Below are 26,604 nucleotides of genomic sequence, written 5' to 3' on the forward strand. Positions count from 1 at the left end.
GTTAAAAAACAAACGTTTTTAGAGACTTTGAATTTTCCAACCATATTTTTTTTTCATAAAATGAGTTTTACCTTTACAGTAGTCATCTTAAAAAAAATTGTAAAAGTTCTTTTTTCCTTTTATACCTGGTTATCAAAAAAAAGTCTTTGTCAAATATTATTTTTACTTACTATGTTTTACGCTAATTTAGTGTTTATTTAAGGTAAATTTGTAATTTAAAAATTATAATTAAAATACAGGGTGCGCTAGAATTCGCGCCCCAGAGAAAGGTAAGATACCAGGTACATGTAAAAAATGTTAAAAAAATTCTATAAAATTACGAAGTTTTTCGAAAAATAATTTTTCAAGTTTTGTTGCTACAGGCTATTAGAAGAGGAAAGAAGGAAGCTATATCCTAAATTGTAACACTGTTTAATGTTATTTATGGCTTTTATTGGCAAAATTTTTGTATCTTTACTAAATAATTATTAAAAAACATATACAAGATCATTAGTATCATTAAATAGACATAAAAAAAATGTCAAATGTCAAGAAATAGATGTCAAAATTTTTTGACAGATAGAATTTTTTAAACAATTTTTATGATAATGACAAGTTTTTAGAGGTTGTGGTAAGCTGTTTGTAATAAATTTTATTTCATATTATATCACAAGGTAGAGAAGAGATAGCCGACCAGTTTATTACCTGAGATGCGTAGCATTGAGGGAAATAATAAATGCGAGGCTGTAAAAAATTTTCTCTATTAATGTTTGTGACAAAAAATTCTATTGGGAACACTGAATTATTGATAATCCTTTTTTTTTAATAATGTTTCAGGTGACGGCTAAATTAGCAGTTGACCGTCGCAAAAGAATGACAATTGTCTATAAAAGTTTGATGTTTGAATTTGAAAGTGAAGGTTGTAAACACATACTAGATCATATACAGTCATCCGGTATTTTGTGCTTCAAAGCGGTTGGAATGCCTTTTAAGGCATTAAATTTATAAAAGTTAATAGTTTGACAACATCTCAACATGGAAACATAACCATAATTTCTTATTAAAATTTTTAGGGACAAAAACAAAAAGCTATGGCTATGGGGATAACCTGCATCCAATTTTTTTAACCAAAATTTTGACTTTGTAATTTTCATCAAGCTTGTTTGTTTGAAGTTGCTTCATACTACGATTTATAGATAGTTGTAATAAAGTGGAAAATATTACATTTGTCGAGGTATTTAAAAAAATAATTGACATCAAATTCCTGATTCCTGTGCACTGAATAGTGCATTATGCACAGAGATGGGTGCATATTGTATGCGATCTAACAATAATAAGTTGTACTTTTTCTTAATAATACTAAATAATTAAATAAAACCTTAAGTAATTTAATAAGTGGATTATATTTGACGTGACATTTTATGTTTAACCGTTTAATACATCTTTTCACTCTGAATTTTACTTTTCAGATTAAGAAAATCCAAGTTAGTGATGAAATTCTCCGCGCCCCACTGGCATTGGCCGAAGAACTGGATTCGGACGGTCAATTGAACGGAGACGCATAATTGATGAAAATAACAATTGCCATATCAACATGTCCAGTATTTCGTATGATTTTTCTACGACCGATTCGAATCCATGTGCCTGAACCGTTTGTGTTTTTAATTTTATCAAACTTTTTAAATGTGTGTTAAGTATCGTTACTTAGTTTAAGTCTTAAAAATTCCAGTACTTAGTTTTGAACGTTTGGGACCATGTTCAAAATTTGTTTTAAAATCACGGAATACTGTACTTGTTTTTTTATATATTTGTAATTGTATGTTTGTAAGCTAAGTGTTAATATCAAAGTTATTTACAATCAATAACAATAATAAACTTTGATGTTGCCGACAAATTGTAAAGTATTTAAAAGGCGTGATTTTTTATATTATTGAAACAGTATTTGTCACCGCTTTGTACACTTTTAAGTAACTTATTCAAAAAGGGGAGTTTAAAGTTAAGCCATCAAAACAAATCAGCTAAAATAATAAATTTTTGACATCGTCTAATCAGCATTTTTACACCAACGATGTCAGAAGTTTAACAAGTTTTTATACAAAATGGTGGAGGTTAAACGAATGTGTGTGTGTGAGTGCATCCTTTTTTGCTAACCAAAAAGGGATTTCTTTATGGCCTTAACATTTCGTTATAATATTTTATATTATGGTATTTTATTCACATTTTATTGAAGATTATATTTATGAATGATTCACATGACAGAAACATCACTGAGTGAATAAAGTTTTATTGGTAAAAGTGTGTTTAATTAATTATCCTTTCGATTAAGAAATCAAACAAATATTTCAGTTTTGTTTATTCAAATCAACATATTAATACAAACAAAATGGAGATTGCGACTTTTATTTACACTTAAAATTACAATATTTTTTTAAATATACAAGATCAACAATTATGGCACATTATAATAACATGTTTTTTTAGATTTGAACAGATTGTGAGGAAAAATTCAGTTGACTTCTTTATCGGTACTTAACAAAGTAATAACGCTATTTCAACATTAATAAAAAATTTACAGTTAGTACAGGATATGTCACCATTAAGTTTTTGTTATTTAATTCTTAAATCTATTAATTATTTTTTATAAAATTGTTTTAATACGTTTATTTTATTAAGTGCGTGGTGTAATCAATTTAAGCACCAAAAAGGCGGAATATTGAATAAAAAATTATCTATGAGTTAGTCTATCAATTAGACCACGCATTGCCTCTTTGATTCGCTATTTTTTATTAACATTTTTTTACAGAATGAAGCGTTTTCAGAAAAAAAAATGTCATCTACCAACCAACCAATAAAAAAAAACAAACACCTAAAATTTATCCTCGAAAATTAATAAAATGTAATGTTTGTACTTTTTCAATGGTTAAAAGAAATGTCGAAAGATAAGTACATATTTGTGTTCCCCAAATTTATGTGGACCTACATGACCACTCTTTTCAACAGTATATGTGTTTAATTTGAATTAGTTGAATAAACTAAAAAATCATCAAATTATATGAACAACAAAACAAAATTAACAGGGCGCAATAATGGTGGATGCGCCAATTACCAATTTTGGATTAAGACCAAAAATAAAATTTAGAATTAAAAATTGGGTGGTTGAGACACAAAATACTCATAATTTTTTCAAATAAAAATGTCTTATGTTGAAAATAATATAACTTTGCTGTCAAAATGGTAGATGTCCGAAATACTGCACCTCACAGTATGAAATTTCGAATACTTTTTTGTGGTCCTATGATTATAATGCTCTTGATATTTAAAAAAAAAATTAGACTTAGCAAAAACTGTAACCTTTTAAATTTCTTATACAGAACGATTTTTTTCCAAATTTCGAAATAAGCTGACAAAAAAAACAAAATTTTTCAAAATGTCAGTATATTTTGAACGTTATTCAACTTTCTAATTTTAAATTGGATCCTATATTTTGATTGATAACTTTGATCATTTTTTTAAACAATAGTTTTCAGTAAAAGTATTGCACATATCTGTATCAAGTAAACTAATACCTTCCAAATTATGAAAAAATTGGGTCCCTAATTAAAATTAGAAAGTTAGCTATAGCACAAAATATACTATAACAGTGAAATAAATTCTAAAATTGTCAGCTTATATTAATTTTTGAAATCTGGACATAAATAAAACATAAAAAAAAGAATACTGATTTCAAAATTGATTAGCTCTAAAACAGATTATTTAAAACTGACTTCTAAATGTTGTAACAGTGTATAGTTTAGATTATTTTAAAACAATTTACAGCACTTATTGTCATCACGTGGAATTCCAGTGCATGATAGACTTGAAAAATAACTTTTTTTGGTAAAAATAAAAAAAATATATATTTTTTGGCTAACCATTTTCCTGTTAACGCTTCACTCTGCGTATAAATTAACCGAACCAATAGCATTAACTTTTTATAAAATATTTTCCTCCGTCGTCACGTAATTTTTGATGATGCTTCAATGTATTTGATTTAATGTTTAGAACGTTTGAGTAAAAATTTATTTCGACTAGATCGTAAAATATCACACGAACGTCCACGAAATGAGCATTCTTTTATCCCAAAAAGTGTACAAAAACGCATATCGCCACTTTCAAACTGGCGTAGTCCTTCGAAGAGTATCACTGTCAAAAGTTTTTCTGGCGGTGCCGTTTCGCGATCCGATTGAGACACTACTTTGTGCCCTCAGAGGCAACGGCTGGTCCAAATCGAACGTGACAAACTCGTGTTGGATACTCGGTGAGTAGTCTTCATATGGTTCGCCGATGAACTCGTCGCAGTTGACGTCGGCTGTTGTTGACACTGTGTTTGTGGTGATATCTCGGGGGAAGTGCCGGCCTGCGATGGGGGGCTCTCTTCCCACAGGGCTGTAATCAGCAATAAGACCATTTTATATTCGACCACGCTTTTATCCGAACCTATCGAGCGTAGTCTGAATCTACATTTGATAATTCGAACAGTGATCAGCGTTATTCCCATCATTCCTAAAATAGCTACAAATACAGGGTGATTCAGTAAAGTTGACAATAGTATATTACAAGCGAGGGGGATATGACAGATATATGATCAAGAGCAGCAGCCTTGAGATTGGATAGACCCTAAGGGATAACTTTTCTTTTTGACAGTGAAGAAGATAACGAAATGCGGTTTCTTTTGGACGATAGACATTAATTTTTTCTATGGTCCAAAAATATTTTCGTCATTATAGGTAATTCCTATATAGGGTGGCACAACAAAGTTATATTTTTTGTTATGGAACACCCAGTATATTATGGCTTATTTGAAAGAGTTTTTAATTTTAAAAATATCCATATTAGGTTTTATAAGTCTATCATGGACCGTTTACCATTTATGGGCAATTTTGTGAAAAAAAATCCATTTTTGAAAAATCACAACGGTTTTGCTAAAAAGAAAAAGTGAATAAAAACAATTGCAACCATTTTTACTGAGTCTGGTCCTTAATTATTCTGGTAGAAATTCAATCAATCTTTTGCAACTACTGCAGAGTGTTGACATTCGCAAAAGATCAATTATCTTGATTTTTTCAAATGAAACACCCTGTATCTTATTACTTTATCGTGTAGAGCTTTCAATAAGCTTTCTAAAAAACCCAAAGTTTGGAAGTCTAAAACTTACCCGTTTTATTGTACACATTTTTAAACCTACAAAATTTTAAATTATTTTATTTAGCGTTAAAAATCAAGTAGGTTTGTGTTACTCCCTCTTCTAAAAAAATTGAATAATTTTTTAAAGTTACATTATCACCATACATCAATTAAGAAAACAGGTTGTTTATTGAAATACTGAGTAAAACTCAAGAAACGCTAATTGGAATTTGAATTCAATGCAAGACCTTAAATGTAAAAATTAAAATATAATTAATTCTATAGCAAAAAATCCTGCCATTCCTCGTCAGACAGACGTCTAGTCTACGCATAAAAAAAAATTTGATTGCCCTCAGCATTTCAACAGAGATGTCATTAAAGGCTTCAATTATTCTTTCCTTCATGTTATTTCGAGTGGTGGGTCTTGTTCGAAACACCTTCTCTTCAACACACCCCGAAAAAAAGAAATCAATTGTAGTAAAATCTGGAGATCGCGGTGGCCAGACAATAGTTCTCCCCTCTCAATATTTCGATTAGGAAATCTGCTGCTAAAATTGAACAGGAGCTCTATATAGTTACATAATTCTACATTCTCTAACAAACTTGATTGATCTATGGTGATAACGTAACTTTAAAACTTTTTTTGAAGAGGAAGTAACGCAAACCTACTTGATTTTTAAGGCTAAATAGAATAAGTTAAAATTGGTATGTTGCAAGGGTGTACAATAAAACAGGTAAAGTTTAGACCTCCAAACCCTAGGTTTTTTAGAAAGCTCATTAAAAGCTCTACACGATAAAGTAATAACATACAGGGTGTTCCATTTGAAAAAATCAAGATAATTGATATTTTGCGAATGTCAACACTGCAGTAGTTGCAAAAGATTGATTGAATTTCTACCAGAATAATTAAGGACCAAACTCAGTAAAAATGGTTGCAATTGTTTTTATTCACTTTTTCTTTCTAGCAAAGCCGTTGTGATTTTCCAAAAATGGTACCTTTTTTTCAAAAAATTGCCCATAAATGATAAACGGTCCATGATAGACCCATAAAACCTAATATGGATATTCTTAGAATTAAAAACTCTTTCAAATAAGCGTATAATATACCGGGTGTTCCATATGAAAAAATATAACTTTGTTGCCCCACCCTATATATAAATTACCCATAATGACGAAAATATTTTTGGACCATAGAAAAAATGAATGTCTATCGTCCTAAAGAAACCGCATTTCGTTATCTTCTTTACTGGCAGAGTAATCGAAGAAATACGGAGCTCTGGGACAGCCTGTATATTATTTAAAATTACATTTCGTTTAAATAATACTCTTAAAATAATTGTTTTTCTGTCAAAGATGATGCATTGACGTACTTGCTATGCAAACAGATTGGGTTTTCCACATAAAAGGTTAGGAATTGGCATATTATTATTATAGTGACTGTGAACACTGACAAATATGTTATATAGGGTTATTCATAAATATGAAGCAATATTTGAATGAAGCCCTCAGATTGTGGGTATGGAAATTTGTTTTTTTGTAATAACTTCGGAACCATTTGACCAAATATTATAAAATTTGGAATGGTTACTTGCTAGAACATACCTTTTAATACATACATCTACTCAATTTCCGGTTCCAGCAATTGCAGGTTATATTTTCTGTGTTTTTTCGTTTGTTTGGCCCCTCAAAATTATTTTTTTTTGGTCAAAACAACAGAGTAATCAATTTTGAATAAAAAACGCATAACCCTTAATACCACTAAAATGTCCCGTTTTAAAGATATTTTTATTTAAAGTGAGAACTACACAGTACTGAAAGCAAAAAGTATGAATTTTGAATGAGTGATATCCACGGCAATAAATGACCATGGTCTCACTAATCGCTGTCAGGCATCTGTTAACTTGAGGTTGGACGATTATTAGACGATTAATCGAAAATATTTAATAATTAATTTAATAAATAATTCAAATGGATCTCGTAGCATTTAATTCATAAAAAAATTCACAAAAATTTATCGTCAAAGTTAACAGATGCCTGGCAGGGATTTATGTGACTATGGTCATTGGTTCCCGTGGATACCACTTATTCAAAATTCATATTTTTCATTTTCAGCGCTGTGCAGTCCTCACTTTAAATTAAAATATTTTTAAAACGGTCCATTTTAGTGGTATAAAAAGCGTTTTTTATTCGAAAATGATTACTCTTTAGATTTAAACAATTAAAAATTAGTGTTAAGAGGCCAAAAAAACGGAAAAACACAGAAAATGTGACCTGCAACTGCTGAAACCGGAAATTGAGTAGATGTATCCGGTTTTCGTAATTACTAGTATGTTCTCGCAAGTAACTATTCCAAAGTTTATAATATTTGGTCAAATGGTTTCAAACTTATTACAAAAAAAAAATAATTTCCAGACCCACATTCCGAGGGTTGTAAAATTTTTATCAATAGAGATCGGACACCAGTTATTATTTAAATCATTTTATAGGTCATTTTTGAGGTTCAAATATTGCTTCATATTTATGAATAACCTTATATGTTTTCAAAATATTTTGCTACTTTGTGCATCACTTTTCAATACTTAAACAGAAACAGATTACAAGCGGAAGTGACTATGGCGTCACCTCAGCTAAATCATATTTTTTATAAGAAATATTTTTAAGCATTCTCAGTTTTTTTTGCCAAAATGAACAGTATGTAATAAGTTTTTGAAAATTTGACCGACTTGAAGAAAATTTGAGAATGTTTGCTGCTTTTAAAATACCTAAATTAAAACTTTGTCATCAGAAATTGCTCATTGTAAAGGTGTAGTGCTCTCCTACTTTTTTATTGGATTAAGAATATACTTGAATCATATTGGTTAACACATTATCATCCATGATTAACACCAAAAATTATAAAAAAACTAAGAAAAAATTAGAATTAATAATATTTGTCAACATTATTTGATATTGTTGGTTTTCACTGCTTTCTTTAATAAATATTTTAATTGATCCATATCTCAATAACGATTGGTTTTAGGCATATGATACTAAAACTTTTTGAAAAACAATTAAGCAAAGAATCCAGAAATAATAAAATATACAGTATGTTCCATTTAAAAAACTGAAATTCACGTCACTTCCGTTGAAACACGAAGCAGGATTTACTGAACATGTATCCCAAAAAATACATGACATTAATTTATAATCCAGTCTGTATAATAGTGAAAATTTTTCAATATTTTTTTCTTTTAATTTTTATTTGGAAATTTCTTTATTATCAGGGAAGTTCATTATAATTCATTAGTTAAAATTCAAAAAGTGCCATCATAATTGAATTAATCTTTACATCAGGAATATTTCTACAGTATTGTTTTAATCTCACTTAAATTCAATTCGGCACAATTTCAGTTCAATAACTGAAATCAAACACAAAGATTCATAAGTGATAGTCCATATATAAAAAAAGGCAAAAATGTTACAACAATTTTTCTAAAGTCGCGGTCAATTCATAGTGGCCACTTCCCTCTGTAAATTTGTAAAAATTGAGTTGTATAAATCCGACTTTAAACATCCAATTGTTTTTTAGGGACATATCTATCAAAAATGACAATTCTGAAAAAGTCGGGTTAGAACACTTCACATATAAAATCTACTGCGCCTGTCACAATTGGTGACACAATTTAGTTATTTCTGCTGCCAACATAGACATAACCCACACACTACAGGTGGCGGGCTAGGGGCTGCCAACTTTGCAATAAATTAAATGGCCACTATGAATTGACTGCGACTTTAGTAGGTTATACTCTGACCTTGATTTCAACAGAATTTAATTAATTAAATTCAAATGAATTAAAGTTTAAGTCCAGAATTATTCGAATAACAAGTTTTCAAATAACTCTCAAATTTTCCAATAATTTCAAGAGTTTTACCCAACATTTTCTCACCCAAAATAACGCATATTTTGTTTTTATTACAACTTTGAGTTAAAAAAACCAACTTATCTGGTTCACCCTGTACCTTAATATTTTTGACTAAAAGTTTGACTTAGTTTATCTAGATTTGATTATTTCTCAAAAAAATGAATAATATCGGTAAATAAAAATGTAAAAATGTTTTTTTCAAGAACATAATATAACTCTGTATGGTACAATAGGTTCAAGTGTACTCGTAGTAGGTATAGGCACTATAGGCTACTAACAGTGATTTAATAAGTTTCACTTTAGAAACAGTGTGTAAAATGTCTTAGAAAACCACCAAAAACATTTTTCAGTTAATTTATCATTTTTTTATAACTTTTCACAACACTATGTTATTAATAGTAATAGTATTAAGTTATTTACGCCAAAAAAGTGTAAGCTTGAGCAATAGATCAAACAAAAAATGAATAAAATTAGTAAGAAAGAAATTAGTCACAACAACATATTTAACACAATTCTAGCTTTTGCTTTGTTATAGCATATGATGTTTTAGACTTTTAGAGGTTTTCTTCTATGGCCCAGAGAACGGGTTGCAAAAAAGTTCGAATTACAGAGGTTCTACTATAGTTGGAACAAACTATATTACCTGCCAAAGTGTTCATCAAACTGATAACTTATCGTTGGCGGCGGTGGGAAATCGTAAAAATTCGAGACATCCTTGAGCGAATTCGAATGCGACCTCGGCCTATGCACACTGCAAGGCGACTCCTGTAACGGCTCTTTACTGAAAAAATACCGCTTTTGATGAGCAAACGGCGTGGGATAACTGGCCGGAAAGTGGATTGCGCTGTTGGAGTTGATGTAGGCTTGAGGATGCCGACGACACGGATAGAACATAGAAGTGTCGTAATGACTGAAGGTGGTGTGTCGGCTTTTGCCGCGTTTTATGTCTTCGAGGTGTTTGCGTTGCCATTCGTATTGGACTTTGTAGATGAAGAGGAAAATTGAGCTGATGCCGGCGAGTTGTGTGGTCACTAAACCGCTGACATACAGGAGAAAGGAGTAACCGTACCAATAGTAGAAGGCTGGAGGTTGCAGTTGTGAACGGGGGCGCAGTTTACTGCCGATTTCTGCCTTGAAGATGGAGATGTACATGATGAGGCCGAAAAGCATTACTAGGCCTAAGGAAAAATTTATTACTATAATCCATTCAGGATTTTTTGGAAATTGTTTGGGTACGGAAATTGGGTAGTTTCCGCCAGCATAATTTTAAATTTTTGATCCAAACCAAAATAAAAAAATATTAAACTTAAATTTTAAATTTATTTATTTTGTACTCAATGTTTAAGAGTGCTTTTATCAACTAATTTCAGTAGATAAAATAGTCTTTTATCGTCTAGTGAAATAAAGTAATAATTTGTCTACTGTTTATATTCAAGAAATTCTGGTAGGTGAGTACAAAATAAAACGAAATATTATACACAACGATAAAGATTGTTTTTCTATTCCCACATCTAAAACACGGATTATCGTATATGTTTCCATGACGCTAAGTGACCTTTTATACACATCTTGACAATCCGTGACTTATATGCGTATTAGTCACGTATCTAATAGCAACTGTCATATTAGTCACGGGCTGAAGTTAGCTTTCTGTAATTCTAATAATTTTTCGAGTGTGAATCTGGCTGCACGAAACGAAAATATTGGGGGAAACGCGTTGTGGCGAAAGCAGAAAATTTTTGGTCGACTGTAATTTAAATTTTGGCAGCAAGAAAAATATTACTTATTGCTAACTTCACGAGGTGCTTTCTGTCAGTTGTCATTTAGTTGTCATTTCGACGGGGCTGCGGCTTGTGAAAAATGAATGAAAATGAGAGTGAAGATGATGTTCGCTAAGGCATACGTATTTAAAAAGTAAACTATAATACCAAATTAAATTAAAATGAAGTACAAAAATTAATTTTTTTATTTTTATTTTTAATTTAACTATTTTTTTTTGTGGTGATCGTAGAAAAAGTATAGTAACACGTGTATAAACTTCTCTAGACATTCGTTTTATTAAACACTCGCTCCGCTGCCCTTCGCTCGTGCCTAATAAAACTCATGTCTAATGTAGCATTTATAACACTAGTAACATAATATACTATTATCTACTCGTGAAAAAAGTCCACTCGTGACTTCGTCACTCGTAAATTTAACGTTTTCACTCGTAGATAAACAATTTCTTTATCGTCTTGTATAATAAATAACTCTTATTAAGTATTATTTTTAATTAGCATTATCTAAAGGTAAATAATAAATAGTCTTTAAGGTTTGTTTCATCCAGTTTAAATCAATTGATTTTCAGATGTATTCAAAAATAAGGCTACTATTTTTAAAACAAAATTTGTTTTCCAGTTCAAAAAGTCTAGCGGACAATAGGACTTTGTTTTGAAATACGTATATCGGCCTTACTTTTAAAGGGAGTACATCGGAAAATTAATTCTGTATTTATGCGTAAGTTGTGTATGTACAGAAATATTCTAATTATCTGCAAAATTAAATAAAACCTAATTTTAGTTTAATTAATTTTTGTTCTTTTGTTGTGAAATATTTCAAATGAATGTTTTTATTTCTTTATGTAAATATGATCATCACTGAACACATCTTCAACATGGATAATTGCCAAGGATTATTCATATTGGTACTAATAAAATCCATATTTTGGACGTAAAAAAAATTATTCCTCCCATTGGTGACATTCAGAAAACTAACTTGCATGTGTAAACATTTAAAAAAGAAAATACGTTTAACGTTAACAATCTTGTTTGGAGGAAGAATTCCCCGAGAGATTTTAGTCTATTTACATAACACCCTGTACAGATGTTTCTAAAAATTACTTAGACCATAGTATAGAAACTAAATTATTCCAAACCATCATTAAATAGCAAATGTTGCAGTTCATTGAACATATCTCACTATGCTATACAGGTTGATTTTAAAGTATGTGCCAATATTTTAACAGGTGATAGTAGAGCTCAAAAGAAGTGAAAAAAACTTAACTTGCTTTATCCGAATGTTTATAGTTTTTGAGATATACAGGATGTTCGGAAATTGCGTGTTGCGTGCACAAACTTCTAGGGGAAATTTCATACCTCAAATTATAAAGAAAAATTCTTATGAATATGGGTTCAAAAACGCTTTCTAAGAAAGTTGCGGCCCTGTAAAGGTGGGCCTTCAAATGTGCATTTAAAAAAAATATTTTTGTTTATATTTTAATTAGAAAAACAAAACCACAAAAAACGCCAAATTTGTTTTTTAGTCATCACATTTACAATATCACATTGTTTTAATTCCCTCAGTGAGTCGAAAAAAAAAGTATTTCGAAAACGTAGTTCTACAACATTTTATAAATTTTATTTTATTATGGTATTAAATTTGCAAAAAATTTTAAGAGAAAAAACTATTGAGCGATTTTGTCGCAGCCCTCCTATTTTGTGCGTCCTTGACTAAGATTGAAAAATTTTATTTATGCCAATCGATTCAGCATCCTAAAAAACCGTGGTTTTGTTTTTCACCTTTACAGAGTCGTAACTTTTTAAGAAAGCTTTTTTGGGCCTATGTTGACAGGAACTTTTCTTCATATTTTGGTTTGTGCACGCAATTTCCAGGCACCCTGTAGAGGGTTTTGTTCGTCAAATAAATTTTAATTTGAGGCGCAGTTTTTAACTTTACCAAATCAAATTATAAACAAGTATGATCTGTGAGGTTAGCTCTTCAAATTGTATTTATTACATTGTTTTAAATCAAAATTAGCAAAAACAAACAGAGAAAAAATGTCCTCATAAAAAATATAAAACGGTAAAAATTTTGCAATGAAAGCACCGAATTTCATTATCTCAAATGTTACCGACAACTAGCAATGGGATAACTTTGGGATAAAGTACTCAAAAGTTTCAAATTTTGTTTGTAACTGTTGCTTTTTTTTAACAATTTTTCAGTTTCCAAAGTGGACCTTCTATACCTCCGAAACTATAAGCATTTGGATAAGGCAAGTTTAGATATTTTGACTTGAGTTCTACTGTCACCTGTTAAAATATTTGCACAAACTTTAAAATCACTCAGTATTTTTTGTGTTTTAAAACTGGATATTTTTTTATATTACTTGATTTTTGTTTTTAAGAGAATTGCCTTTAAATACAGGGTGTGTCAGAACTTGCGCCCTAGAGAATGATATAGGAACATGGAAATAGGAAGATATCAGGAACATGGAAAAAATGTTTAAAAAATTCTATCTATCAAAAAATTTTGACATTTATTTTTTTAAATTTGACATTTTTATGTCTATTTAATGATACCGATAATTTTGTATATGTTTTTTTACAATTATTTAGTAAAGGTACAAAAATGTTGTCAATAAAAGCCACAAATAACATTGAACAGTTACAATTTAGGATACAGCTTCCTTGGTTCCTCTTCTAATAGCCTGTAGCAAAAAAACTTGGAAAATTATTTTTTTTAATATTTTTTTTTATGTTCCTGGTATCTTACCCATTATTCTCTGGGGCGCGAGTTCTGGTGCAGCTTGTATATCAAAAAAATTATGATTGCTTATGAATCTCATCATCATTAAGACTAAACTCTTGCTGGAGCAAAAAATGTTTCTATTCTTGCCTGCCTGTTTTCAAAAAGCGCTACTTTATAGCAATTTCTTGTTTTAGCCCTTTTACATTTTCTAGTGACATATTAATGAATATAATGAATATTTAATTTTCTCAGCTTATGACTTGAAAAATACAAATTGAAACATTTGGAAAAAGCAAATCACAGCCATCCCTCATCAAATCTATCTGTTATCCTGAAAATTTTATTTTTTCAAGTCAACTGATGATTATTTGATCACACGGCGTTGCAATAGTTTTCAGAATCACCAGCGCTACAATTTTATTTTTATTTTTTTTTAATCTTGATTTACATTTTGAATAGCTCATGCTTGATGAATAAATAACATTTCACCAAAAATGTATCCGTTGACATGCAAACAAAATGCATATTCATGCATTTTTAATGGACTTCTGTCCACTATTATTAGATAGAATATTAGAGCTGAGTCGACAATTTCACGGCTTGAGAAGATTTACATTGTAAATAGATAATAAAAACATAAAATTTATGTCGACATTCCGGGCTATTACCATTATAAACTTTTTGATATACGACTTCATATTTAAGCAGTGTCGACTTTTTTCCAAAAAAGACGAACGTTGTTGGCTTGTTTCAGTGGTGCAAACTACCCGCCGTAATATGCATAACATTTTTCGTTTATGAGAAACGTACACAGGCTGTGCTAAAAAGTCAAAAGATAAGATCTTTTTCGTAAAATGAGTTTTTTTAATTTGATTGAAAAACTAACTTAATTTTTTTGTTATTATACCTGCATCATAATCCTAAATTAAAACACGCTGCAGCGTGCGTAATTTGGCCTTTATGGCACGCTGAAATTTTAAAGTTGTTTAGGTAACAAGAAATAGTGAAATGTCTGGACCAATTACAACGTGAAAAAATGTGCTTAACAACGTAAACTAGTAACCGTCTCTACGAAAACGATTCACAAACAACATTTGATAATTTTATTGTGTAAATTCACATTTTTTCAATGCTCATAAAAGATTGTAAATGGGTAGGTATAATAAAAAATAGCGTATAATACTAGTTTATAAGCAAGCCTTTAAAACACTTACGACGTTAAAAGCACTCCGCTGACGCGTTGTGCTCTTAAACCCGTCGTGCGTGTTTTAAAGGCTTGCTTATAAACTAGTATTATAATATACTATTTTGGTAAGCATTACAAACGATTTTGCAATTCTATGACAGTTATAGTGCTTTTTGAGTTTTTTAACACATACTGTGCAAAGTTACTTACCCGTCACTATGAAAATAACTCCGGATATGAATGTGTAGAGGGAGCGGTGGCGGACGCATTGTCCCAATATGCAGCAGCAATAACCGCTGCACAGCAGCAGACTCGCCGCCAAGAAAAAGATCACAGACCTCGTTACCGTGTCTATGAATAGAAAATTTAACAAAGTCAGTGCTGCATGGATGTAAGAAATTACCTCTAACATGAAAATATTGTCAGTCTTAGGAAACAATGCTTTCTTAAATTTAATAATCCAGGAAAGTGGTCTCATTTTTATGTAACTAAATAAATAAGTAAATGTTTTTTTACTATAAATTCAATTTTAAAATGTTTGTGTCCCAGAAGTTTTCATTGCCACCACTAAAAGCTTTTTTTGTGCGTTTTAAGAACGACTATGCATTGCTCTTGGGTTTGAAAAGAAAGCTTATTTTGATACGCAACATTTTAGTAGCAGAGGTTGGTAACTTGGTCAGTACTTTAATAAGTAAAACAAGCAACAGGAATCTCAAAAATGTAATAATTTTTTAACGGTGATGTTTTCGGCCACTTTTTGTAGCTTCGACAATTTTTTGAACATTTCTCGCTCGTCGTGCCCTAAACCCTTTTTTCCCTACAATAAATTGTCTTATAAAACTTGAATAATAGAATAATACTGAGTGTTTACGGTTTTGGAGTTGAAAATTGACCTGGTAATAAAAGAGTGCAGAAATAGTGCAATGGAGAAAAAAACTCAGAATTGTTATTATTAAGAATATTATTTATTTATTAATTAATTTATTAATTTGACATTATCATGATTTGATTTGATTTTGCTTTAGTTTTAATTAAAAGTCGAAGATCTTTTGTTTAATCACTTCTAAAAAAATAGTTACAACAGGTTTCGTTTAGTTTTTTCTTAATTTATAGACATGGATCGCAAATATTAAAATAATAATAAATTGGTTGTCATGATTATGATTTACGGTGAAATGCAGTTTATTAAAAGTTAAAAAACTTGCAATGGAACCCTGTTAAGTGCTTACAATTAATAACTAAAAAGATATTTAAAATTAAACGAAATTAATTATTGTTTCAGTACACACAGTATTGTTTCAAAAGTACACAGTTGTACAAGAGATGGAAGAAATATCACTTAATAATCACGTTTATGTGACACGGAATCCATCGTTTTTTATTTTACAATAAAAGAATTAGAATTTTAATATTTTTGTCGTCTTTTACAATCTCTGAATAAATCAAGAGATCTGTGATGGTTGTCATAGTATTAACAATGCTCATACATTAATTAACTTCAACTAATTTTTATCTTTTCAAGTGCACTACACTAAAAAACTATTATACTCTTGACCTTTGTATTTTCTTCTTTTTTGTAGCTGTCTTAGTTTTTTGTTTTAAATTTTTAGAAACACTATGTTTTCGTCAAAAAAACAACTTATTTCTAAGCAAAATCGACCAATAAAAGCTTAAAAACATTGTAATAGAAAGCTACTTCCAAAAATGCCAAGTAACTTATGGTTTTTATTAAAAAAACATAAATTTGTATTATAACTTATAGGGCACTCTGTATAATTGAAAATAATTTCAGAAGATGCACTAAATTTAAATAGACACTAATTAGTATCTATCAATTTCCTGTATAATTTAAAAAAATAACATTTAAAAGGTCAATAATGGACTTTACCAACAGGTTGGGACACTCTGTATATCTTAAAATCAGTTTTTTAATCTAGAATCTTTATATATACCCATAATGTTTTTAAAACGTAAGTAACTCTAAAAATTGACGAGAAATTCAGTTATTTATCTATAAATTTGGCGTGATGTAAAGCAGTTTAAACACTATCATATTTTTACAATTTTTCAAGCTGTTACTAGTTATCATAAACTGTAGATATTTAACATCGTTGTCATCAATCCATATTAGAGACGCATGAAATATGCTACTACTTACATCGTCAATCAAAAATGTTTTTTTCCACTAGCAATAAATGCTAAGTCAGTAGCAGTTAATTTATCTATCAAGTTACATTCTAGATGCTTAGCACATATTTACTCATATTTTACACACTGTAACACAAAACCTATGTATTTTTTTTAGGTTGAAGATTGAGGAATTCAATAAGAATTTTGTTTGCTAAATGATAAAAACTTTAGAGAAAAAATTAAAATACTAAGCGTTAAGTAAAAATACTGAACGCTAGGTAAAAATACTAAACCAATGGTAAGGATAATAAAGCTTTATTATAAAAAAAAATGTTAGTAAACAAAAAGTATATTTCCAAAAAAAATGTTGTCATTGATGGGGAATGGTGAAAACGGGCATAAAGAATCCTTTAACCTAGAAAATGATGTGTTTTTATTGCAGTGCCAGTAACAATATAAGCAAATCATTTAGAATATTTTACTTAACAAATCAATATTATTTACTTAGCACTTTATTACCAGCCAACACTTTATAAATTGTGATCTCTTTCAGTTTTGTTACTTGATTTTGATTCCATTTCACTAATTTAGTTTCAAGTCAGTGCAAAATACTGTAATTTGAACAGTTCAGTATTATTATTATTCAGGATTATAATCGTTGTTCTTAAACTAAAACTATTAAAATCAATTTAAAAAAATCAATTTTTTATTCTTTTAGCGGTTGAAGATGGATGGAAAAATGTATTTTGCGTTTATTCAAAGTTATAAATTTGCAGCAGCTAAATATAAATGTTTGAATAGTTGAAAACGCTAGCACTCCGCATGTAGTTTTCCCTAATTGGTCGCTTCACGGGAATATTTAAAGTAAATTGTAGTTTATATCCCAGCTCTGATGATATGACATGGCCAATAGTTAAATTTTCATTTAAATTGAAATTTGAATACCAATTTAATCTCACTTCAAATATGTCATATCTGTTTTGGCGTTATCTGATATGGAATTATGACATTGTCAGATTTACAAACGTCGGTATAATGTGAAGAAGGTCTTGGTAAAACTGAACACAACCTTTCAGATCAAATTACGTCGAAATAATAACCATGATTTTTGATTGAATGACATTTAATTTTTCGTCGTAAAAAGGTACTCACAAGGTATAGCCATGGTGGAATCGTTAGGATCGGGACTGTATTCCTCCTTGGAGAAGTAGTCGATTTTGTTGCAGGCGTACAAAGTTTCGCCGGCTGAAAAAAAAAGAAAGAATAAAGTTATACAAAATCACAGGAGGCGCTTAACCTGACAATTATTAGAAAAGTTTTCAATTAAAAACGACGGAAAAACAAGAAAGTAATAGTCAATTCTTTGAAGTATTATAAAGTTGTGCTAAAATGCTGGAAACTTAAAAACTTCGTTAATTAAGTAAGAAGAGGACATTAACGTCGAAATGAGGGGCGGATGAAACAAAATGTTAGGAGAAGCTCAAAGAAACGACTAAAATGGCGCTCTTAATGACACCCAAATATCAATAAAGGTGTCCTGTAAATCCAAGTTTATCTTTCAATATCTAAAAAACAGATATTGACATTATTGTAGTTATTATTGCTGGAACGATTAAACTTTTGTTTAAATTGGGAATGAATGGTATTGGGAATATTCATGGTATAACGATGACCATGGTCACACAAATCGCTGTCAGGCATCTGTCATTCTTGAGATTCAAATATTACTTCATATTTGTCAATAACTCTGAAGAGGGTGTTTTAGAACTCGCATTTCAGAGAAAAATTTCAAGTAAGATAGGATACCCGGAACAGAGAGAAAATGTTTAAAAAATGTTGTCAAAAAATTTTGACATTTGTTTGTTGACATTTGACATTTTTTTATGTTTATTATTTAATGTTACTGATGACTGATGAGTAATGATCTTGTATATGTTTTTTCATAACACAGGCCGACAAAAAAAATCATGTCCTGACAACTTGACAAATTTTATATCATTTTGTTCGTCTCAGTGAGACAAATCAAATGCACTAAAAAAAATTTCAAAAGGCCACACACTTTGAAGTAATTAATTTTTTTCTTAATTTAAATGAATTTAAAATACTTTAACTTTAAAAAATCAGTACTCAATAACTATTAGGCCTATTTTCTTCAAACAAAGACCATTCTAAAGGGATGGACTTTCCCTTTAAAATGATATGCAATTTGAAATTGAATATTGGCAAACTTTTCTTCGAACAGTGTTAGAAGAAGTTCGAAGTAAATCGAAGTAATCTAAGAAAAACCATCGTGTAGAGCATCTTTTTATTACTAAGAATCCAAATTTTTAAAATAATATACCGTGTAGTTTTTAAGATATGATTTTTTGAAGTTAAAGTTTGCTGTTCAGGTATTGCGCCATATAGGAGAAATGCATGTTAATCTTACTTAAAATTGCATTTTTATAAAAGTATTTGTTTTAAGACTCTTCTTTTTCTTAAAAATGGTCAATTGCACCTTCTTTGTTCTAATTAGAATAAACAAAAACTGTTTGTTTACTTAAAACAAACAAAGAGCGTCTGCGTACTAATTAAAGCAAATAAAGAGTTTTTTTGTTCTAAAGATGATTACTGATGATTGAGCAAAAAGGATCTAGCAGTTTAAAGCAGTAGCTTTAAATATAAGAACAAATCTTTTTCAAATTAAATCACTTCCATTCGGATTCCAACTTGTTCACTTTGTTCTAGCTTTCTGAACTTTTTTTTAAAAATGTTCTCAGCAAATGCTTTCTCATCACTTTCTACTGATGTTGAATGCAATAAGTCAGTTGCTTCGTGTGCAACTGTTATCACAACAACTACTACCTACAAGCTAACTGAAGCTAATCGTAGAATGTACCAACAAAATAAATCAGGTGACTTATTGCATTTAACATCACTTGAAAGTGATGACTAAGCATTTGCTCAAAACATTTTCAAAAAAAGTTCAGATAGCTAGAACAAAGTGAACAGGTTGGAATCTGAATGAAAAGTTATTTTATTTGAAAAAGATTTGCCCTTATATTTAAGGCTCGTGCCTTCGTGGTCATTTTTACAACAAAAAAACTCTTTATTTGCTTTAATTAGTACGCAGGTACTCTTTATTTGTTTTAAGTAAACAAACAGTTTTTGTTTATTGTAATTAGAATAAAGAAGGTGCAATTGACCATTTTTAAGCAAAAGAAGAGTCTTAAAACAAATACTTTTATAAAAATGCGATTTTAAGTAAGATTATCATGCATTTCTCCTATATGGAGCAATCCTTGATTAGCAAACCTTAACTTCAAAAAATCAGATCTTGAAAACTACTCGGTATATTCTTTAGAGTGGTCTTTATTTGAAGGAAATCGGCCTAATAGTTATTGAGTAATGATTTTTTAAAGCTAAAGTATTTTAAATTTATTTAAATTAGAAAAAAATTATTTTGTTCAAAGTATGTGGACTTTTTAAATTTTTTTTAGTGCATTTGATTTGTCTTACTGAGACGAACAAAATGATATAAAATTTGTCAAGTTGTCACGACATGACTTTTTTGTCGCCTTGTGTAATTAGGTATATTAAAATTGCCAATAAAAGCTACAAATGACGTTAAACATAGTATAGAGCTTCCTTGTTTCCTCTTCTCATAGCCTGTAGAAAAAAAATTAGAAAATTATTCTTCCAACAGAAATAAATAGTCAAAGTGCAAAGTTTAAACTCCCATATTTTCGAAATTTTTACAGACAGAATTTTTTTAACATTTTTTCCATGTTCCGGGGTCTCATCTTACATGTCATTTTTCTCTGGGGCGTGATTTTTGACACAGCCTGTATAAACAAATTTAGAAATACTCTTTCGGGAATAACGTTGTATAATTATTAATAATCAAATGTTTAAAAAACTGATACAGTTGCAATTTTTTACAAGAGGTTATAAATGTTGGTTTGTCAGAAATGGTGGATGCGCCGGACGAGGTTCGAATCCGCCTTGGGGCCTGTAATATTTCTTCGGTTGGTAGCGTCAGGTAAATGTTGGCATCAGCTGATGAGTAATGAGTTGGGTTGGTTGTGTCTGTGACAAATGCAACTTTATAACAGTCATACTGTATTTTATCATCTCGGCGAAATGCGTCCGTCCCTTCATCATCATCTTTTCGCAACAAATGGCTGTGCGATTTTTTCTTATTTTTGTCGAGGTTTCCCGAAATTCGACAAATCGCCGTTGCAATTAATCTCCCGACTTCTGCGAGTTTTTGCGGGTTTGTAAACAGAACTCGGTGTATCGGATCCGCGGTAATCACGTTAGCGGCAAACAATTCCATCCGCACTGCTGTTAATTCACTTAGGAGAAGCTTTGAATGCCGCAGGGCGGACGTGACGTCACATCGGTCACAATGGGGGCTTTTATGTCTGCTTTACTACGGGGATGATGCGGTCGAAGGGCGGGGCGAAAAAACGAATCGACCAGAAGTTGCTTAGGATAACCAATACTGTTTAACTACTTAACTATACAAGCTGTTTCAATTAAAACGAGCCACCCCGAATATCTCAGAAACTAAAAAGACTTTGCCGAAACAGGTCGATTTTATTTCCGAGGGGAACATTTTTTGACGTAATTTTTAAAGCACCCTCAGTAACCCCTTAACCCCCACACACACCAACTTTAAAAATTTTAATGGCATTACCTTACTTGTGGCACATCAAATGAAAGCTATTTTAGCAAGGTTTTCAAAACTTTTTAGCAAAATTGAATCAGACCATCCATTCATGAGATACAGGTGTGCGTTACAAATTTTTTTAGATAGGGGCAACCTTATCACAGTTTAAAAATACATATTTTATTACAAACGCAAAAACATGTTATACAAAATAAGAACGTAAAACCATATTTTTTCTAACGGAAATTATAAATGAAACCATAAGACACAAATCTCTAAAACCATAAACGAGTATAAAAGTGTCAAAGTTAAAAAAAATATAAAAAATAAAAAAATATAGAAATTATAAAAGTTAAGCATAAAATAGCACAAAACAGTAAATAACATGAACTAATAAATACTAAGAAAAATGTAACACTTGGAAATCAAAACATAAAATAAAAACTCTTTCAAAAGAACAACAATCAATAGATATAAAAATTTAAGAAATAAAAGTTTTACGTTTCGTTTTTCTAAACCAAAATCGTCTATGATAAAAAAGTTAAAAAATGTTACAAAAAAATGTTAGCTATTTATGCAACAAGTTGCAAAATGAGCGTGTTTTTTACTAGACGTGTGGAAAAAAACAGCCACTTTAAACCGTGTTTTATACAAAAATTTTTCCAATTTGGTTGTGAAAAACATAGGCATCAAATTCGAATTTAAAATCTGTGATTTCAGTAATTTTCCAAAATCATACTAGGTCGTGGCGTTGCTATGAAAATAGTGTTATTTGTTTTCTTTTTATAAGTAGTGATAAAATAATGTCATATTTTATAACTAGTGATAAAATTAAACACATTTGACAACTGAAATGACATATTACAATGGTTGCATTTCACAACAAAATTGGGAAAAAATAGTTTACAGCTAACGGAATAAAACTTATTCAAAAAAATGTCTTAGGCTAACTTCTAGGGGGAAGAAACGACGCCCATGAATACAGGCTGTTCTAATAGAAACAAACCATCTTAGAAAAATTTGCAAAAAAAAACCTGAAACGGGTTAATTTTGTTTTTACAAGGTACATTTTTTGACGCAATTTTAAAAGCACCTTCACTAACCGTTTAACCTCTATGCCACTTAATTCTAAAATGTTAAATAGCACCAACCACTAGTGATACAAAAAATGTAAACACTTTTAAAATGCTCTTTAAAAGCTTTGTTCCAAAATGAATTGATTTTTATACATTCATAACATATCGGCAAAAAACTAATCTTTCAGCAGTCAGAATGTACAAAAGAACTTAAGAACAATATTGCAATTTTTTAGACACTTACATTACATTATAAAAAACGTTATTACCCCCAGTCCTTTGGTCCGATTAATTTGACAATAAAATAGAGAAATAAAAATAAATTTGTTACAGCTTCAATAATACTTATAACAATATTAGTATGTTCTTGCAATTTACTTTTAATAATTTTTATTAGAAGTAATTACTAATTAGAAACATTATTTTTTGCGAATATCTTATGAATAGATAATCCCATTCAACTTTAGAAAAGAGGTTCAAAGAACATTTTAAAAACACTTCTATTTGATCTGTCGCAAGTGAGTCGGTGTCATTTGAAATTTCGAAATTGAGGTGGGAAAAGTTAAAGGGGGTGCTTTTAAAATTGTGTCAAAAAATGTCTTTTTTAAAAATTAACCTATTTCGTTTTCTTTTGCAAATTCTTTCTGGATCGTATTTATTAGAACACCCTGTATCTCATGAATGGATGGTTTGATTGAATTTTGGTACAAAGTTTAGAAAAGCTTGTTAAAATAGCTTTCATTTGATGTGCTACAAGTAGGGTAGTGCCATTTAAATTTTTAAAGTTGAGGTGCGTGGGGGTTAAGGGGTTACTGAGGTTGCTTTAAAAATTACGTCAAAAAATATCCCCCTCAGAAACAAAATCGACCTGTTTTGGCGTTTTTGCAAAGTCTTTTTAGTTTCTGAGATATTCGAGGTGGCTCGTTTTCATTGGAACACCCTGTATACTACTATACAAGGTGATAAGATAATGGGCCCGACGTTCTGGCGATGCAACTCAAAAAACAAAGTTCATTTACTTTTTGATCTAATTTTAATTACGATTTGCATTTGATATCCAAGTTATTTTATGTTGCTCAGACAGTGCTTTAACAAGCTTCGACATCACCCTGTATACTACGTACAGGGTGATACATATAATACTACGAACTCAACTAACTTTAAAGGCAGTCCAAAATACTAGATTTAATTCTATTAAAATATATTATTTTTGACCATCCCTCGAGGAATGACAACTGTCAGATTGACAGTTAAATTTCTCAAAGTTTATGTATGACGTTTTTTCCAAAGATGTGATGATTTGTCGGGCTCGTAGTTTTATATGAATCATGTTGTTATTTAAGGTTTCGTTTGACTTAATACACTGGCGGACACGGAATTTGAGACGATTTATCATTCAACTCACATAAAAATATAAAACGGTTCTTAGACAATTAACCTCACTTTCAGTTTTTGTAATTTTTATCCTGATAGCTACAGAAAAAATGACAACAAATCAAAATAATTATATTGAACTTATATAAAAATACGTATTGCTGACACTATTGTTTCGGAAAATCGACACTATAAATAAGTTTGAACTAAAACTTTCAAATTTTAGTTTCAAACGTCAATCATAATGACAGCAAAGCGTGGCTTACATTAATAATTTTTGAACTGACATAAATTTGATGTCCAAAATTCCGTGTCCGCCACTGTAGGACACAGTGAAATGTTAGTGAAATATTTTTGTATTTTGTTTTACACAAAGTAAGTTCTTACGACAATCTCATAACTGAATAGCATCTTACTGGATCGGTTATTTTGAAAAAGAAACAAAATTAACAAATTTATCTACTGACCCCATGCATTTTGTGCATAAATTAAAATGAAAACAAATTTTGTTTACAAATAGATTCTACAGCAATCCATACATACTACTATAATTTAAAAGTGAGTTAATACAATATTCTGTAACAAGGTTAGAATTCAATATGAGTGTTAGCAACCGTGAGGAACCACGAGTAGATAGAATTTTCATTCTAACCTAGTAACAGACTGTATTTTCTCCAAGACCAGAAAGTATGACTCAAAAATAATTAAATCTGAACAAAACAAGTTATTTGACATTGATATTTGACACTGACAGTTTTAATGTCTATAGCAATGTATGTAGTTTCGTTGAACATAATTATAGAATATTCATTGTCATTTGTTATAAAATGAAAATACATGCAAAACACATAAGAGGCAAGTGTGTCAGAATAAATATTTTATCTCAAGAGTGAGAATTTTTACTTTCTATTATTCGCTAATTGTCGTGGAGAAGTAATAATTTATTCTTTAGTTCTTAGTTTTTCATCAAGTCTGCTATGAAAAAATTAAATTTTGAACACGTCGATAAAATTGCATTATATTCTTTTGGAATTAATTCACTCGGGACTTCGACCCTCGTGAATTAACAATTTTTGTTCGGTCGATAAAAATTGTGTTGGATGAAAAGAATTGAAAACATTGGTGAAAAGGTTACTAAACAGGGTGTTTATACGGTCTTGGAGTTAAAAATTGATTTAGTAATAGAAGAGTACAGAAATACTGTAACCGAGAAAAAAATCTTACAGAATTGTTATTATTAATAATGTTATTTAACTCCAAAATATTGGTACAAAGTTTGAGGGTCACTACACCTTTTCCAATCGTAGTTCAGAATGTAACAGATTAATTTCAGAAAATTAAAATTATACATAGATATTTTATCAGCTTTGGCAATGCAAAATATGTAAGTAGGGCGTTGACTATGCAGTTTTACATTCTGTTTATTATGCTCAATTTTTTCCTTGTTTTTTTTTTTTAATTTATGTGTGTACTTAGTTTGATGATATACATAATTTTTGCTTGATTTCGTCGAAGATGATATACAGGACAAAGGATGAATAAAACCATTAAATTCGTCGCGACGTTTCGATACCTTTATTAAGAACTGAGAGTTCTTTCTTGACTGTGTCATGCCTCCCACGTTCAGCCAACGAAAATTCTTCGCCTGAGGAAGATACAATAAACGTATCGAAACGTAGCTACGAATTTAATGATTTTATTCATCCTTTATCCTGTACACCACCTTCGACGAAATCGAGCAAATATATTTCAAAGACAATAAGCAATACAAAATGGAGAATATACTGGTATTATTACCAGTATGTACTCTGTAAGTACATATCTAAATACATAATTAATTTTCAAATAAAGTGAATTACAAATGGGCATTCTGATTTTCAAATGACTCTTTCTGAAATACAATTGACTAAGCTGAACTACAATTAATACATTCGGAAATATGTACAATTGATTAACGAAAATACATTTGATGCTTTCTGAAATAGAGTTGACTAATCTTTAATACAACTGATGCTTTCTGAAATACAGTCACTTCGCCTTGGAAATTTTGAAAAAGCTAGTTTTCTGTAACGTACCTTTTAGTTACAATTTAGAAAACAGCTTCTTTATTTCCCCTTCTAATAGCCTGCAGCAAAAAAACATAGAAAATTATTTTTCCAATAGAAATACTTAAATAGGGTCAAAGTGCAAAATGTACACCCCCATAATTTCGAAATTTTTATAGATAGAATTCTTTTAACATTTTTTTTGTTTTTTTTTCTGGGACGCGAGTTCTGACACACCCTGTATACATGGTCAGTCACAGGATAGTTACTTCTGAAATAATTTCGGCAGCAACCCATTATACAATTCACATAGGCGTCTAGCTTCCTCATTTTTAAAAATTATAAAATTGAATCCAAGAATACTTTTGACATTTAAAAGGTACTATTACACAAATAACGAAAAAGTGGATAAGCTCTGTACTAGGAGAGGTATCCAAATCGAATGCCATTTAGAAAACTGGAAGCCAAGTTACGACAAGATTGACCCCTAATGAAAGACCCCGTCAGAGGACTGCTACTGGCCCAGAAAATGAAATTAGAGTTCTTAAAGCAGTATAGAATTACTTGTCATTTTGACGACTTCACTCAT

General features: G+C 30.2%; 2 protein-coding genes across 4 annotated transcripts in view; one reads left to right on the forward strand and one right to left on the reverse strand.

Annotated features, from left to right (window-relative positions):
- The window catches only part of LOC123016252 (lethal(2) giant larvae protein homolog 1), a 33,794-nt gene extending 31,520 nt beyond the window's left edge, over nucleotides 1–2,274 (forward strand). For all 3 annotated transcript variants that reach the window (XM_044416525.1, XM_044416526.1, XM_044416527.1), the window contains one exon: nucleotides 1,449–2,274. In XM_044416525.1, coding sequence (XP_044272460.1) covers nucleotides 1,449–1,544 — 96 coding nt within the window. In that variant the 3' untranslated portion in view covers nucleotides 1,545–2,274. The remainder of the gene's footprint in view (nucleotides 1–1,448) is intronic.
- Nucleotides 2,275–2,401: 127 nt separating this feature from the next.
- LOC123004057 (voltage-dependent calcium channel gamma-5 subunit) lies at nucleotides 2,402–26,604 on the reverse strand. The gene is made up of 5 exons (XM_044397173.1): nucleotides 26,580–26,604; nucleotides 18,019–18,111; nucleotides 14,947–15,087; nucleotides 9,688–10,222; nucleotides 2,402–4,404 (listed from the first exon to the last, which is right to left on the reverse strand). Exons 1-5 carry the CDS (start codon nucleotides 26,602–26,604, stop codon nucleotides 4,131–4,133), a joined length of 1,068 nt encoding a protein of 355 aa, XP_044253108.1. The 3' UTR covers nucleotides 2,402–4,130.

The sequence above is a fragment of the Tribolium madens genome, unplaced genomic scaffold, assembly GCF_015345945.1.
Source record: "Tribolium madens isolate multiple individuals breed KSU strain unplaced genomic scaffold, Tmad_KSU_1.1 Scaffold_1;HRSCAF=32;Tcas5.2_LG8, whole genome shotgun sequence".
Lineage (NCBI taxonomy): Eukaryota > Metazoa > Arthropoda > Insecta > Coleoptera > Tenebrionidae > Tribolium > Tribolium madens.